This window comes from Carassius auratus, chromosome 45 (assembly GCF_003368295.1).
Source record: "Carassius auratus strain Wakin chromosome 45, ASM336829v1, whole genome shotgun sequence".
NCBI lineage: Eukaryota > Metazoa > Chordata > Actinopteri > Cypriniformes > Cyprinidae > Carassius > Carassius auratus.
The window spans coordinates 1286760-1304638 of record NC_039287.1 but is presented as its reverse complement, the minus strand read 5'-3'; the positions used below and the strand labels follow the sequence as shown (position 1 = coordinate 1304638).

The window sequence follows — 17879 nt, the reverse complement described above, 5'->3', positions numbered from 1 at the left end:
CCTTGCTGAAAACAGTTGTGCAGATGAATATTTTTGCGTAAACCATGATACATTTTTCCCAGGATTCTTTTAATAGTTTGTTCGAAAGAACAGCATTTATATGAAATATAAATCTAATAATTGTAACAATGCAGAAGTATTTACTATCACTTTTGATCAATTTAATGTATCCTTAAACAATTAAAAAAATCTTACTGACCAAACTGTTGGCATTTTTTTTTACACACTTAAAGAAGCAATACTTTCCTTTTAAAATGCAGAACACAGACTGCCTTAATGTTTCAGAGTGATCGTGATTGGCAGGACAGCAGGTCGCTCTGGATGCAGTTAAACCACCTGATGTATAAAATGTTCAACCTAAGAACACCTAGTACAGATACTAAGTCAGGACATGCCAGAAGCATGCAAATAGTTCTCTGGATATGGAACGAATGCAAAACAAATGGAATATTAACAACCATAAATTCACACTTTGAGTGGAATACAATTGTGGAAATGTAATAATTTTTTAGGTCATCTCTTAAAGAAACTATGAAGCCACTTGACAATTGTACAGATTCATTCTAAAAAGCAATTGACTGGACAAAAATCTGTGTAATGCAATCAATAATAAGAAGACTTTAAAGTTTTAAAGGGGTCATATGACATTGCTAAAAATAACTTAATTTTGTGTATTTGGTGTAATGCAATGTGTTCATGTGGTTTAATGTTCAAAATACACATTTTTTTCCACATGCTTTACATTATTGTTTCTCCTCTATGCCCTACCTTCCTGAAATGCGTTGATTTTTACAAAGAAAATTACTCTGAAAAGTGAAATGTAAGCCGATTGGCCATCTATTCAGTGTGTTGTGATAGGCTGAATGCCTCAAGCGTGTGACAGAAATGTTACGCCCCTTAACATACCGTAACTGTCATGCCATGTGTCCCGGTTGAACTACACAAAACCAGTAAAACCCATTACAAACAAGGCATTTGTTGCATCTAGTGGGGACATAATTACAGATTATGACTTATACTGTGTTTTTACATGTTGCGTTGCATATCGCACTGCATAAACATAAAACCATGTCTGCATTTGTGATCGGAGAAACAAAAAACAACAAGCGCTACTCTACACTGCTCAAAACACATGTTTGAATCATCAGTGGCAAATTCTTTAAAACGAACTTACAGACTGTGAGTCAGAAAGACCTGTCCTTGCAAAGTTGGAATTATCCCACTTTATAGAAACGGACACTTGCATTGTAGGCTATTCTCACAGGAAACAGTCATTGTCCTCCGCAAAATGCGCTTCACACATCTGAATATTTGGGTTGAACTGTTCTGGAACAGTGTTGTAAATAAAACTTAACCACTGATTTCTAGTTGTGTCCTCTTCCGGAAAGCCAAACAAAGTAACTTTGCTTTCACAACAAAACACAGCTTCTCCACGACATGGTGCCGGTGGCAACAGCAAGAATAAAAGTTATGCCTTCTTTCTTTGTGTGCACATTTGGGCGGTGTTATGCAAATCTTCCCACATCGTGACGAAGACGTGGGGTCATGTTAGAATGAGCCGTTTTAGGGGGGCTTGGTTGACTCTTAACTTTAATAAAGAATATCTCTTTGTATTTGAAACTTTAGTCTTTGCAACTTTGCAGATCTTCTTAATGCACCAAAAGCTTGTAACATCCCAAAGAGAAAGGAAAAATGTAAATCACATCATATGACCCCTTTAAAATATAAATATCTGAATTTTGCCAATTGATTTCAAGGGTTCTTTAAAATTCTGACCAAGCCCAGATGCTATGACAACTCAGCAATACCAATCCAAAAACAGGCTGAAATACTGATGAAACTGGTCACCACCCATTAACAAGGAAACTTCTTTTTTTTTTTTTTAAGCAGGAAAGATACAAGTGTCTCATTAATAATTCAAACAACATGTCTAAGTAAAATCTTGCCTTTTGAAAATCTTGCCATGTGAGTGGTTTCCTGTCTGCTCTTTAAGATCTGTATTTATAACTGCCGAGAGGTGCTTTGGTCAGACTGCAGTAGTCTGACAATAGAGGGGTCACTCTTGGCACCTTTGATGAATTCCTCCAGAGAGAGTCTGCCTATAAATTTGAAAAAGCAACAATGAAAAGGTTATTTCACCCATTTACAAGAGTAACATCTGAGTGTTGAAAATACTGATGAAAAGTTCTATCCTAGAACTTGAATCCTAAATAAACAGTATTGGTTTATCTGTGTGTCAGTGGTTGCCATGGACATGGTGAAAATTGATTTTCTAAATCAGTATTTTTGTAAACAATTTCCTTGGCAACCAATGTTACATAAGACAATAAAAAAGTTACATAAAAAAATAAATAAAAATATTTGGAAATTGGGTAAGAAAAAATGGTTTAAATTCTGACATTGGGATAGGAAACCTAAATGGAAACTTCCAAGTGCAGTTTCTATGACATTTTGTGTGGTTCAACTTTTATATAAATATGAACAGTGAGTGGGAGATGGATCTCGAGAGGCGTACCATCGTTGTCCGTATCCATCTGTCGAAATATCTTATCTGTGCGTTTCTCTGGCGTCGACTCATCCTCGGGCATCTTCATCACAGATGACACCATTTTATAAATCGCCTGTTAAGATTAATGTAACTGTGTCAAAGCATATGGCCATTTGCTGTCACATGCAAAGGCTTAGGTTTTCAATAAGTTTGATAAGCCTGTCTTAATGCTACGACTGACAGTCAAAAATTCCATAACGCAGCTGTAAGTGTTACAGCTTCGATCAACACCTCATATCAGCATAATCAATGCAAATGACCATGAGCCCATTTCTCTACCAGAGACATTTAATATCACTTTCAGATATTGTTTTATAACATGTCCTTGTTCGCCGGTGTAAAAGAGCCATCTACGTTATTAACATGGAGAGTCAACAGACCCTACAGACCTCTAGTGAACAAATCCTTTGTGTTTGGCCACCATTTGTGGCAAGACCATATGGCCTGTGGAACACTTGATAGAGGAGATCTGTTTATTCAGGAGGTCTGTATCACCAAACATTAGACTGAGCCAATATTGATATGGAACAAGCTGCTCTGAAAACAATGACTCGCCGTGTGAAATACAGAAATGCAAATGAAACCAAAAGGAAGCAAGTACTAAAAAGCACCTCACCTGTACGATCTCCAGCATTTCAGCTCGGCTGATGTATCCGTTGCCATCCAGATCATACATGCTGAAGGCCCAGCGGAGCTTCTGCTCCAGACCTCCACGTGAGGTCACGCTCAGGGCGATAATGAACTCCCGGAAGTCAATGGTGGCATCACCGTTGGTGTCGAAGGTGCGGAAGACGTGCTCTGCGAACTTCGAAGCATCACCGTAGGGAAAGAAATTGGCATAGATCTTCTTGAATTCCTCTACCGTTAGGTGGCCAGATGGGCAGTCCTTCAAGAAGCCACGGTACCACTCCTGCAGCTCGTGGTCCGTGAATTCAGTGTTCTCCCGAAGGTCATTGAGGACCTCGGGTCGCAACTTGCTGTTCTGTTTACCCATGCCGAAACACTCGCACAGATGATTCCCAGACCCTTGCTGCTCCCTGTCAGAACAAACACAAAGAAAAAAGTAGTTACTTAGCTATTTTGAACCCAAAATTTGCCTCTTTTATACTTTCAGCACATGCCATAATAAAGAGATTCACATTTTCTCTGCCAGATGTAGGTTTTGGAATAATGGAAAATGTGTTACACTTCCAAACTGAGGGAGTGAATCCTGGTATCCATGGAAACCATTTAATACTTTGTTACGGTGATAATTTATTGACTCCTTCACAGTGGGTTAGGCTAACCCACCTTAGCAACAATCAAGTCAGCGTGGGTTACCAGGGAGATGATGAAGAGATGTGTTTTTTTTTTTGGATGTGTGTGGGTAATTTGGAACGGTTGGTGTGTCTTACTGCACACGAGCCTGTGCTCGCGGCGTTAAGAGGGAGCAGAGTGTGAAGCACTGCTCGTTCTATTTAAACAAATCATATAAAGACTATATAAATGGTGAGGTGGCCGGGAAGTGAAATTTAACGATAGGTTATGTAAGCTACATGACCATATGCACTCGCTCTCATATTCTTGCAGGTTTTTACTACAGCTTCTTGCTCCATCTTTCAGTTGATATGTTCCTATTCCTTTCTGAATCTGACTTGTATATTTTGAAGATCTTGACTCTTAAAGTTGCTTGCTTAGTTTGTCAGGGCCATCATAAGGGTGGCTCCTCCCTTGGCTCGAGTCACATGGGTGAAGCTACTGGCCTGGAAGCAGACATAAACATGGGCGTAGCTTGCTGCTTCCTCCTTCTTTTCCCTCAGACACTCACTAAACCACAAGAAACCCAGAACTTTCCATTCGGAAAGAAAAAAATGCAAGCTTGTGCTGCAGTCAAATGAAAAAAGAAAAAAGAAAAAGAAAAAGAAAAATGTAGGGTCCCCAGAGGCACACGGGTGGAATATGGACATATAGAGAGAGCGGAGTGTCAGACCTATGTATGTGTCTTTCTGTAAAGAGGAACCAAAATGAAAGATATGATGAGAGAAGTGAGGAGACAAACTCAGCCATAATTTTCCAAATGCTTGAAAAGCCCTTTGCAAACAATTGAATCAGAACAGCGAAGTGTGAGACACATCTCCTCAAATCAATTGTGGGTGGAGAGCAGATGGTGTATTACTTTATTATCCAGTACTTCATGATTCAGAAGTATCCTCTGCCACTCAAGTCACAAACCATAATGCTTTACAGGTGGTTGCACAACTGGCTTCTTTCTGTAAACGATACAATTGGCACTCACACACCCTAAAGACAACTGGGAAAACCATACATCCCAAAAAATGAACTCATGTTACTTAAAAGGATAGTTCAGCCAAAAATTTAAATTCTGACATCATTCAAATACTACTAAGTCAGTCATTCCAAGCCTGTGAACTTCTTTATTTTTCTTCTTCTTTTTTTTCATGGAACACAAAATGAGAAATAGAAACACTTACTGGTCATTTTTCATTAAATTACAAAGAATGGGAACTAAAGCCATAAAGTATCATAGTAGCTGTACTCAAGAAATGGATCAGACTGATTTGTTCAAATTGCTTTTGTGTACCAAATAAATGAAAAGATGCAACTGAAAAGAATATTACATTCTTGAATAGACAGAAATTGAATCCTTTCACTCTGTATCAGTTATTCACTGATAGACTTATCATAGAGGACTAGTCAACTGAGAAGAACTCGAGAACTGTACAAACGGATTTGTTCTAAATGGTCTTGTGAACTAAATTAACTGATTTATTGAAAAGATTCAACTCACAAGAATAATTAAAAACTAAGGCTAAGGGTGAAAATGGGTTTGGAAATGTCAATCAATGTGTATGTGTGTGTGTGTGTGTGTGTGTGTGCGCGTGTGTGTATATATATATATATATATATATATATATATATATATATAAAAGTTTGAGTATTTAAATATTATTTCATTTAATTAAACTGACTGTCCAGAAGAATACATTTGCATTTGTTATTTAATATATTATCTTAAATGCCATTTTCTATTACAGTACACTGACCCCTATTTGACTTTGTTTTCACCAAATATTTTACCCTTTCTTGCCATGTCTCTAAAGGGAAAATTTTGTCACAGTAAGTCGGAGCACTTATATTACATCGAATGACTAAACATTCCTCTATGATTTCCACACAAGCCCTAGGTTCCAGTTTGACTCCCAGTAGCCCTGGTTACACAAACTTGTTTTTATTACCTTCCCTCCTCTCATTACACTCTAAAAACTGCTGGGTTGAAAACAACCTAATTTGGGTTATTTTGGCAACCCAGCGGTGGGTTATTTTAACCCAACAAGTTGGGTTATTATATTAACCCAGCATGATGGGTTGCTTTTTTCTGATTGAAAATTATTACATTGCTAGGCTAAAATTAACCCAAATCGAGCTAGGCATTAAACCTACAAATCTTGTTCATTTTAAAATCACTTTTACACACAAATAATAACTATCAAAAGGTATATATTTATAAAAAACGTGAGAAAACTGTCAAAAAGTAACATGCATGTAAGAAGAAATGCAGAAAAGTATGGCATTAACAGCTACAGAGTTTATAAATAAAGCATTGAACATTTGTTGAATATAACTTTTAAGAAAAATTTGAATAAAGAATGATGACTCTCCAAATCAGACAACTCCGAAGTTGGTTTGAGTTCTGCAATGAGAAACACAGACATCAACGGTTTTCATGAAATATGAGCCTGAAATCACACTGTTGTTGAATCAAAATGTGAAGTAATCAGGCAGGAGACAACAGAAAATTTTATTTTCTAAAAATAACTTACATAAATCTCAGAAGAATGATGCTCTACAAAAACAAAAAACAAACATTCTTTTACTCTTAGTAAAAAAAAAAAAAAAATTGATAACCTGGAATCATGAAGTTTACTTGCTTTAAAACCGTCTTTCCCTATCTTCTGAAGAAGCTAAGAAAATTGCTTCCTCCTCACACAAGCAGGCTTCTGGGTAGTTAACTCCCGGCGTGGGCACAATGAAGACACAAGCTCAACAAGTCTGAAATATTACATGCATAACATTGAACAATAACCACATCAACAGCCTCAAAATAATTATGCTAGTCTTTATTATATAACGCCGTTTACTTTAGGAAACTACATTCAGTTTAACAGTGAAAAATAAAAAAACAAATGAACAAGAAAATGTGTTAATAACCGTCTATTAACACCTCAAAAAGTCCAGATATTGTAAAATCTTATGTAAATATGACATAAAACACTCACAGACGTTATATTAAAAGTACATCTTCCATTCAGTAAGAGAGACCTCGGGTTCTTAAGTATTTATCAATAAATAGTAAGCTCTTTTATTTCCGCCTTTCATGAAACCTCAAAATACTTCCATAAATAAACAATAAAATGTTTAATCTTTACGTACCATAATGTCTTTCACTCGCTTCTTGCTTCTTTCACACTGAGAAAATGGCAGGTTCTCGCACTGGCTTCGTCCAATGTTAACGTGACGTGCGTGCTCTCTTTCACGTCCGCATCCCCAATTTTCAACCCAAAATGAGTTAAAAAAAAAAAAAAACGCGTCTTACCCAGCTGTCTCAACCCAGTATTTGGGTTGAAAAAATAACCCAGTGATTTTTAGAGTGTATAGACCCACTGCCACTCTGGCAAACGTGAATGTTGTGTCACGCCACCAGATTCCACACACTCACGTGGCATGTATTTTTTAACAGACCAGTGCAAAAAGCTATACAGTGCAAATAAAATAAATAAATACATAAAAAAAAAACTGAGGCCAGGTTGCCATGTGCATGGATCAAATAACCAGAGAGACATTACGTGGAAAGTAAGGGACACACTTTGTAAACATCAGTGCATTTCAGCATGTAGTTGAACAGTATTCATCTTTGACCCATCATGCATAAAACAATGAATCAATCCACTGTGTGTGTGTATGTTGGGGGGTAATTGGTGTGAGGCTCATTTAGCCATCAATTTCCCAATGTGGCCTACCTAAATAACTAAAATGCACCCTGACAGGTGTCAAAAGATCAGTAGAAAAGAAAACCCATTTTTTTCTGCTGCTCTGGTGGACCGTGAAATTAAAGGATAACAAACAATCCGCTTGTACCCTCGCTTGATAATTCAGGGTATTTTTCCCCGAAATAGCTTGTCGCTAAATGTAATGATGTAAAGAGGTCACCCAATACATTTCCCATCGAGGATGAATTTCCCCCCAAAATTTGACACATTTTGCTGATATTTACCAGAACTAGACTAAAATTAGAGATGGAAGTGTAATGTTGACAGCAGTTCTGGTTTGTTCTGACTGTGACGGCAGGCTGGCAGGTATGCCACTGAGATGACTGCAAGGCATCATGGAGAGCCTTGATTGGAAAAGTAAGAAATCGACCTCTTACTCCTGCTGTGACGATCATGCTGTGATCCACAAGGTGATCATAATACAGGAAAAATTAAGAATACAAATGGCAACTGAATTGGAAGAATAACCTGTGAGTCCATCCATAGACTTCCATTAAAAAGCTGCACTGCAAATATTTATATAACATAAGGGAGCTATCACAAGGAGTGGAAGTATAATTATACACCCAGTTATATTATACACAGAAAGTAATTAAATATATTCATATATGTCAATATACTCGGTGTGTATTGAGGAATCATGTTAATGCGAGCATTACAAGGTAAGTTTTCCTGGGCATTAAAAACAGCCCCTGCTTACATTCATGGATGTTTATGGAAACCTGGCCATAAGTAGGCCTATGAATTATAATAAAAATAAATATAATAAATAAATGATGTCTCCAACCAAGAATTACAAAACCATCGCAGACGCAGATTGCTAAAATAACACATCAAACTAGTTTTTAACATAAACCTCAGTCTTCTAAGTACCATAAAGAGCTATGTATTGATTCTCATGGACCGCTATGCAAATTATGGGTTACAAACAGCGGCATATGTTGTTGAAAAAATCTATTAAGAGGCTGAAAAGAGACATCAACTTACCTCTATGAAAATTACAGAGCTGATACGTCCCTGGGTTTGTCAGCTGTAGCCTTGGTCCGTCGGGTCCTGAAGGAGTGTCCTCACAAAACTTTCAGCATTTTCGCTGCATGAAAAAACGAAGCTTGTATATACAAAAAATAAATAAAAATAATACTAAATAAGGTACGTAGTCTAAAAGTTTGAGTGTCGTTTCAATAAAAGCGAAGCGAAACAACTATAAATTGCAGAATATTCTACAGGCTCCATAACATCTCAAAGGCGCACTTGAAACCTCATCACTGAGCGAGAGACTTGACACCACACACACAGCTCTGCTCCGCTGTCAATGGACGAAACCACCACTGCACTGTAGGGGGGGACTTGTGGGTCTAAGAAAAGGATTTCAGTATCATTTGAGAACATTCACATTCTAAACTCATGCTTCACGTTGCGATATGGTTGAAGACAAGTCATAAACCACTTATGTGCACACACAGAGTTCTGGAGAGAGCAAGACGACAGGCTACTCGTTGGACGAGTCTGTACACTGCGAAGTAGGCTACAGTAGATTGCTGTAAAAAGAACAGTTCGCCAGCGGAAAAGAAAGCGTGTAGGCTACTTGTCTGCAGCTGGATACGGTTTCATTCATTCTCTCTCTCTCTCTCTCTCTCTCTCTGTTTATTCTTGATTACAAAAAGGAAACGTTTTACAACATAAGCCTAATAGCTAGAATGTAAATAAAGTATATTTACATCTAATTTAATAACTAGTCTAGCTATCTATCTATATCTAATAAAATCTTGTTTCACATGCCGTTTCATGCTGAATACGTTTTTGTTAAATACATTTCCTCTATACAGCCAGCAAATCCAGATTAATTAATGTCAAGTACTGTTGTGGCAGATTTTTATTGTTGTTTTTTTTTTCTTTTCAAAAAACTTTCAGAAAACTGCAAATCACTGCAAACTGCCTTGGCACCTAATGACTCAATTTAACCCAATTAACATCAACCTGCGTATATTAAATATGAAATTAGATTTTAAAATTCAGTTATTATGTTTTACATGTTTTTAATAGCTCAAGCTGTCCATCTGAATACCATTCTCACAGTTCCAAAATTATTTTTATATTTTACAATATTATAGCACTTATATACTGTTCCTCAAGACTTATATAGTTCCTCAAGGCTCAGAACTTGGTCCACTTATCTTCTACATGACTAAATGTTTAAATGTAAATGTGAATGTAAATACTGTTTGAGATTGAAAACCCTGATGGAAATATGTTCGACATCTCCACCAGGAGGCAGCAGATATTGTCTTGTGATTTCTCATGATGCAAAAATTGTGCACGGCTTGACATAATTTCTGAAATTAGCCTACTGTATATTCCTGTATATGTAAAAACAGTTTTTTTCCTCACAACATTCTGATACGTTCCAACACACATTTTTTGAGAAATCTTTACTTATCTCTAGGCCCTATACATTATATCCTCTCCAAAACAACCTATCTTTCCAAAACAGAAATAAACATTTGATCTATGATTACACAAATGAGCTTTGCTCTTGTTATGGAATAACAAAGGTGTAGTTGCATGAAGCTCTGAGTTTATGCAAATAAAACTTATTTTATGTTTTTATAATATTTTTTTATTTATAAACATTCAACACACCATGTTGACTCCATGCATGTTTTCTGCTTAAAAACTGTTTGCATAAAGTATAATACAACAAAAATATACACATTAAACGCACAGATTGTTTTGATCTATCTATGTTTTATGGCATAATATATTTAAATACTCAAAACAAATCAATATAATATCTATACTTAGTTGAACCCAACTAAACTTAAAAACAAACAAACAAAATAAAAAAATAGGCCAAATCTCCCTGCGGTGGACTGAAAATGTTTGTCATTATAAAGTCCAGTTTTAAGATTTTTCATTTTAGGAACTGATTTGAAATTTAACTACAAAACAAACAGTACATGCTGGTTGTTGGGTTTGAGATGATTGATTTTTGTCTGTTGATTTAGCATAAAAACAACCAGATCAGCACCAATCAGACTGCAAGGAAATGTCTCCTCTCTCAAAAGTGTCTAGATTATTCTAGAAAATCTTTGCATTATTTGCACATAATGTTATTTAGAAATTCTTAAGAAAAGTAAGATTTTGTTGAATTTTGTCAAATATACAATGTTGTTCAAAAGATGAAAAATCTAAATTCAAGTCTATTTTTATGACAGGCTTGTCATCAACTGTATTTGAAATATGGGATAATGCTGGAGTTAGTTTTTAACTAACAAACAAAATGAATGTTCTTAAAAATAGAAAACAAAATAGTGAAAAAGAGGAACTCTTACAATTTGTTGTCTTCCGCGTATCATCCACAGATTAAATGCACAAATCTACATTCTCCCTTAATCATGATGAAGTGTACAGTAGATGTCATGTTGGGTGTAACATGCAAAGCATGTGAGTAAAGTACATGTATCTATTGCACGGTTATCAATTCCCACTCCCATTTTGAGGTCTCATATCTTAAGAAAAATGGTTCTTAACAGTAACAGAAAAAGTTCTTCAGCTTGTAACAATATAGCAGAACACTTGTTGGTGCTAAATATAACCATTTTTATAGGGTTCCACAAAGAACCATGCTTTGAAATTATTACATAGGACCTTAATGGTGCTATAAGTGACCTTTTCAATGATAGTTCATTTTCATTCATATTAGTATTTATAATATATAACATATATAATATTTGTTTTATTCATATTATTTGTTTATGTTGTTTATTAATATTGTTCTTCATCTCTCTATTCGCATGGTCTTATAATATCTTATAGGCTCTATTAGGGTTTTACATAAAAACAACAACAACATGTAGTTTCAATTAAGTACTTTTATTTTTTTTAATGACATCAAATTTCAGTAAAATTACAGTACTCTAACAACAGTCATTAGCAGAATATATTAAATTACAATTGAGATTGATAACATAATAGAAAATAGTGTAAATAGAAACAGAAAATAGCGTAATGAAGACCAAGTTCCAGTAAACTACTGTATCTTCAGGATCCTCTATGATGCCTTTAAGCCCATCATTATGTGTATTTATGTATTTATGTGTAGTGGCAGTGATGAACTATCTTTAACTGAAAAAATTGTGTTTACTATTGTCCTTTTGCCTAATTAATGCTGTAATGTTGCTTTGACACAATCTGCATTTTAAAAACGCTATATTAATAAAGGTGACTTGATTTGGTGTTATTGAGTGGCAGTTTCTCTCTGCAGGTGACAAGGTCGTAGGATGTAGCATCTGAAATATGTCTCCTTTCATTTGTTTAAGTAAAAACAATTGTTTATGAAGGCCAAAAGTAGTATCTGAGCACTTCACAATGTTATAAGAAGAAAAAAAATGATATTAAGATATGGAAAAGCTGTGACTAGGTATGTGCATAAACCCAATTAAAAATAAAAACAATATAACAATATAAATTCAATATTTTTGTTACTTAGTGGTGATGATAGACGTATCCTTATCTGAACAGAGCTGGTTGCACTTTCATGTTCTGTTAAAGTAAAAAAAGAAAAAAGACATGATTGGTAGGAATAGGAAACCAGTCACAATTTGAAAGATAAAAAAAAAAAAAAAAAAAAAAAAAAAAAATTACCTGTTAAGAGCGTGTTGACAGTCTGTGTAGTTGGATGGTTGAGCTCCAGAAAATCAGCAATGCAATGTGTGTAGTTTCTATTAGGGATTTACATGAAAACAACAACAATAGCAAAAATATATTGTGCGAATTAGTTACTTTTTATTGATGTGGAATTTCAGCAAATATGTCAGTGCTCATAACAACAGTTATTATTGTTATACATTCATTGTAATACATGCATTCAATTGAAATGGAACATTAATAAATACATAAAGAAGTAAAACAAAAAATAGATGTGATGAAGACAAAGCTCCAATGAAAAATCTTCACAATCGTAAGCATGTGCATGTGCAATGATGCCGTTAAGTCTATCACTTTGGTGTGATTGTGGGGCAGTTTCTCTCTGAGGATGAGGTTGTTGGACGTGATGAAACTGAAATACACAATTGAGTTTATTGTAACAGTTTTCATTTAAGTAAAAACAATTCTATTTATGAAGGCCAAAAGCCCCAAAATAGAAAAATAAAAGAGAAAAGAACATGTTTGTTTGGAAACCAGTAGCAATTTTAAAGTAAAATTTGGAATTCAATTAAAGTATGAAATTGTTTACCTGTTGAGAGTGTGTTGACAGTCGGTGTAGTTTGATCCCTGAGCTCCAGAAAATCAGTAAAGAGGTGAAGTTACTGATTTGAAAAACAAAAAGGCTGGAAAACCATTTGGAGAACCATTTCATCATAAAAGTGTTCTTCAGGATGCTATGGTTCTAAATAGATGTAAAGAACCTTTAAAGAACCATCTTTTATTTTTAGAGAGAAGGCCCTGCTGATTGAATTTTTTTAACAAAACCAAAGAACAGTATCTGACAAATGCTACATTGAGAGGAAATGCTTTCAGGCATCAGTGCAATAATTGTAAGGTTTAGTCTAGTAAATAATCACTATATCAGTCACCATTAAGTCATACCACAGCTGAAAGTCCATGTGTCTAAACAACAGAAATGTATTTAATTTATTTAAAGGACTCTGATGGCTTTAAAATATAGCAGGACAGGACACAATACCGTGACAACTACATGTATGTGTGTGTGTGTGTATATATATATATATATATATATATATATATATATATATATATATATATATATATATATATATATATATATATATATAGATATAGATATAGATATAGATATATATAGATAGATAGATAGATAGATAGATAGATAGATAGATAGATAGATATAGATATATATAGCAAATGTCCCTATAATTCAGGCATGCACATATGCACTTTACGTAGTCTGTACTTTGTTTTATGTTCACCTTTTAACTTTCTTTTTTCCACTTTTAGTATTATGTTAGATTATTTAAAATAATTTAATTATGTATAGTCTTTTGCACGGTACAATGGGAGTTTTGTAGTTAATGTTGTCTTGTGTAGCACCCTGGTCCTGGAGAAACGCTGTTTTTTTTCACTGTGTACAAGCTGTATAGAGCTGAAATGATTATAAAGCCTCTCTGACCCTGACTCTGCTTACTCTGAGTAAGAAGGTCCATGACATTATCTACTCAAAAAGGTAAGCAACTTGCCTCCTAAGACAAAAGATAAGCTCATCAATGCAAGAACGAAGGTTGAATGTCCTGATCTAAATGTCCTGATCAAAGGCCGTGCAGCATGTACATGAATGCGTCCACTAAAAAAATGTATGCATGCTATATATCAGAGTCGACGAGTTTTTAAGAAAAGTTAATATTTATTATGTATACTTGTTTGTGAATAAACATGAAAAAAAAAGGTTTTAATTGTAAAATTATATTAAACTCACACAAACAGGTTTTCATGTTTATTAAATTGGCTTGAGAAAGCCAGCTTACTGAAATGCTATTTAAACTTCTTATTATTCTTCTGCTGAGACTAATATGTCTGACATATGCTACTCCTCCTAGAGCTTTAACTCTTTAGATTCCAAACTCAGCTCAGCTCTTCAGACTGATATGTCCAAGTGTGCTATATCTTTTCTAACTGATAAATTACACAGGTTTTCATAAAAATTAAGATAAAAGCAAAAAACAAAACATAGACTTACATTGAAATGAACATTCTGTCAAACTCCAACTGTCAAAATTCAAATCTAAACACACTAAAGCCCATTAGACTCACACTAGGCACAGTGCTGCTTTAAACCGAGCCTGAGCACAATTATACCTCCTCCCTGATCCCCCGCTGGCCTGCACTCACACTAACATTAAACATTTCGGGCTGGAGCATGCTTACGTCATGCATGAGATAATGGAGAAAACCACTTTCGCTAAAATTCTGCAGAATAATTAACAATAATTAATTTATGATTTAAGCAGAGCATTGATCATTGATTTTCACTTGTATGAATCAGAAAATTATTATGGAGACAGCTGAGGTTAATTAAATCATTTGCAGTTTTACTCACAAACTACATTTCCTGTTCATCAATAATGTAAGAACCAGAGCCATTATAAACCTAAATATATTGATTTATATTGATAGTGTAGTAGTAGTAATAGGATATGTTTGCAGTCGTAATGATGACAGTAGCGCACACAAAATAATATCTGCTCTGCAACTCCACACACACTGCTCGGGTAGCGTGCCCAAGCCCAACCGAACCGTGCCCTGGCCCACCTTTTCCAACCAGGCTAGAGCTGCCCTACCAACCACATAGCAACACCTTAACAACCACCCCGGGTACCCTAGCAGCCGCATAGCAACACCCTAACAACCATCTATCTATCTGACAGACTGTATTGCCTTCAAAACATTCAAACTTTAAGCTTTTAAAACTACTTTAAACTTCAAACTATGTCAGACTGAAACCCATCAAACTTTTTAAAGTTCCTAAACTTTCTGGTCCAGCTTTCTCAAGCCAACTTAAAGTTGCCTTGACAAACCTTTTTATCTAGCTTATTAATTTTTGCATTAAATTAAAATGATTATTTGTCTGTTTAATATGAGCCTGTGCTGCTATCACATAATATACAGCATCCTAAAACTGTTTAAGCTTAAGCCCTTATCAGAAACTGCCTGTAATATGAGTAGGTGCTGATGAAAGGGTGTATTACAAACCTCAAATGCTTCTCAGGCAATACACTGTGAAATCTGTACCAATACAGTCTTTTGTATTTTGTGTGTTTATTTCAGCAATGAAAGCAGCTGATTTAGCATTTACAATACAATAAACCTATACCACAGTCCTAAACCATCAAAGTTATAAACTGAATAAAGAAAATACATTATTATTTTTGTCATCAATATTAATAATAATTCATAACAATTTATACCTTAATAAAATCATTGATAAAGTCACCCATGCAAACCCTCACAAAAGGGCTTTTAATTGTGGTTTTGTTGATTAGATAACAGTAATCTTGCAGTAGTTGCACAACTGTCTGTGTTCGATAATGTCTTTGCATATCTGTCTTGTACAGTATACTGTACTGAGGTCAGGTTCACACATTTGTCCATCTGCTATGAATAATGCCTGGCTCAGAGACTGATAAAAGTGCAGAATTAATAACCATATGTTAATCAGGGAATGAGCATATGAGGGTCTGCGTGCATGCCTGCACCTGTCTCTGTCTCACATGTGCAATATAATGCACCACTCACATCAGCACAAAACCAAGGTTCACTACATTGATTTTGTGACTGATGATAACAGGAAACTAGGTTAACAAATGGATGATTCATGACTGTTTTAAAGTTCTTTTATTAACAGTTATCAAAATGTCAAATGTATCAAATTTACTATTCATATATTATATACAAGAATGTTTGACACAAGTGTTAATGTTATTTTTAATTTTCTCAGATCTATGAAACAAAACAAAAAAACATCTTCATGCAACCGTTTTACTCATTTAAGTCCTAAATTTTGGAAAAATATATAGTTTCAACATAGCAAAAAAGCAAAAATAAACTAACACAAGGGATTACTTTACACTGTAGAAAAAAAAGAGGAAGAAGAAGAAAAAAGAAAATTTCCAGTACCTTTTTGGTATGAACAGTTGGAGTGAACAGACATCTCGTCTATGAAGAAAATCATAAAAGAACATTTCAACAGGAAAAAAAAAGAGTCAATTCTACAAGTTGCATCAAGGTCCCAGTATGATACTGGCATAAACTTTATAGTGCAAAATAATAATTTGTGCAGACAGGGACTTTGGTCAGCTTTTAATCTCATTATTTTAAATATTTATATATTGCATATTATTTTCTTTTATTTTTGTTAAAGCACTAGAATGAGAAACAAATGTCCAGACATAATCAGTGCACTTTTCTTTTTTATGTAAATAGTAAAGGCAAGTCTGTCAATATCTGAACCTTGATGTCAGTGGACTTTTAAACAAGTTTCATGATAAAATGGGGCTGCTGTGCATGTGCTCTCTTTTTCCAACTGAAAAGACTCTTTTCAACTGAATTTTTTTTAAATACAAACTGTCAGTTTCCCTAATAGACAAAACTGTATCTTCTCAGGGTTAGGATTAGGGTGGAGCCTTGACTGAAGACTCTCAAAGAGTGCATAGTTCCAGGACATAAAAGACATAGACTACATGACAAACTTAAAATAAATAAATGACAATTTGATCAGTTTAGTGCATTAATTCATAAAACTTCTCTTGACTCATCATCTCCATATTAGTGGATTTGCCTGCATGCAAATTTCACACAGATTACATAATCTGAGAAAATTAATGTTTTCAGATTTGGATTGTCTCATTTGAAAGTATACATTTCAATCTCTATAGATATATTTTTCATGTCCGTAAGGCAAGTATAAAAGGAGTTTCACACTCAAGTTCACAGAGGCAGAGACGGTAGGAAGCGCATCCTGTTTGCTTTCATTGTTTTACTTAAATGCAATGTTTTGTTTTTATATTGAGTGCACACAAATAAAAGTAGAAGCTTTACAAATTCGAAAGATAAATTACTCTGTATGACTAAATGACAGAGTATGTTAAGAGTAAGTGACTGCACCGGTGCCTCCATTTGTCATGCTGTGAGCGAGCTACTGTTCAGCTTTCATACTCTGCACAGACACTTGAAAACCACACATTTTTCTAGGTTAATTGAGATTGAGTGGCCATGTAAAGTTGCTACTACTACTTATATATTTCAGCTGATAAGCCATATTTGAGGTCGAGGAATAATAGGCGAGTATTCGGATGTATTGAATTACTAATGAATCCAGCCGTTAGCGATCTGTCTGTCACGGACTGTGTGACCTCACCACTTCCTGTGGATTATTTTTCTTCTGTCTCCTGACTAACAACATTTTGGTTGACCAAGCCTGTTCTATAGGTTAGTCGAATATTAGGGGGCAGCCCTATGTGCTTCATAACATAATACCTTGTGATGCTTATAAGAATGTCTAAGGACCAATTCTAGAACAATCTGCTTGAATAGCTTTCCCTAAATCAAAAAAAAAATAAAAATAAAAAAAATAAATATGTGTATATATATATATATATATATATATAGCTTTGACAAACAACATTCTATGTACCCAAGAAGACTTGCCAGGACAGAAGTGATTAGTATTTACTCATTACACAAAATAAGAGGTTAGTGAATAAAGTAAACTGGACAAAAGGGCAGAAGGTTTAAACATTTATTCCAGTTTC

The 17879-nt window shown here is 34.9% G+C and overlaps 1 protein-coding gene and 1 long non-coding RNA gene across 3 annotated transcripts; both read right to left on the bottom strand.

Moving 5' to 3' along the window:
* Positions 1–1279: 1279 nt before the first annotated feature.
* Positions 1280–14667, bottom strand: LOC113062827 (hippocalcin-like protein 1). 2 transcript variants are annotated; one of them, XM_026232840.1, is made up of 4 exons: positions 14309–14667; positions 3165–3585; positions 2516–2621; positions 1280–2099 (listed from the first exon to the last, which is right to left on the bottom strand). In XM_026232840.1, the coding sequence occupies exons 1-4, from the start codon at positions 14320–14322 to the stop codon at positions 2002–2004; spliced, it is 639 nt and encodes a 212-aa protein (XP_026088625.1). In that variant the 5' UTR covers positions 14323–14667; the 3' UTR covers positions 1280–2001. The 2 variants fall into 2 exon arrangements, with proteins under 2 accessions (XP_026088625.1, XP_026088626.1); XM_026232841.1 differs by lacking the exon at positions 14309–14667 and adding an exon at positions 8584–9143.
* Positions 11529–13278, bottom strand: LOC113062828 (uncharacterized). The gene is made up of 3 exons (XR_003278596.1): positions 12833–13278; positions 12241–12655; positions 11529–12138 (listed from the first exon to the last, which is right to left on the bottom strand). It is a non-coding gene; the product is annotated as an uncharacterized LOC113062828 (long non-coding RNA).
* Positions 14668–17879: the final 3212 nt, after the last annotated feature.

What these genes read in the sequence shown, in the direction of transcription:
- LOC113062827 (XM_026232840.1), bottom strand. An exon ending in AAATGCTGGAGATCGTACAG is followed by an intron (nt 2,622 to 3,164) that starts GTGAGGTGCTTT and finishes TAATCTTAACAG; the next exon opens with GCGATTTATAAAATGGTGTC. An exon ending in GATGGATACGGACAACGATG is followed by an intron (nt 2,100 to 2,515) that starts GTACGCCTCTCG and finishes TCAAATTTATAG; the next exon opens with GCAGACTCTCTCTGGAGGAA.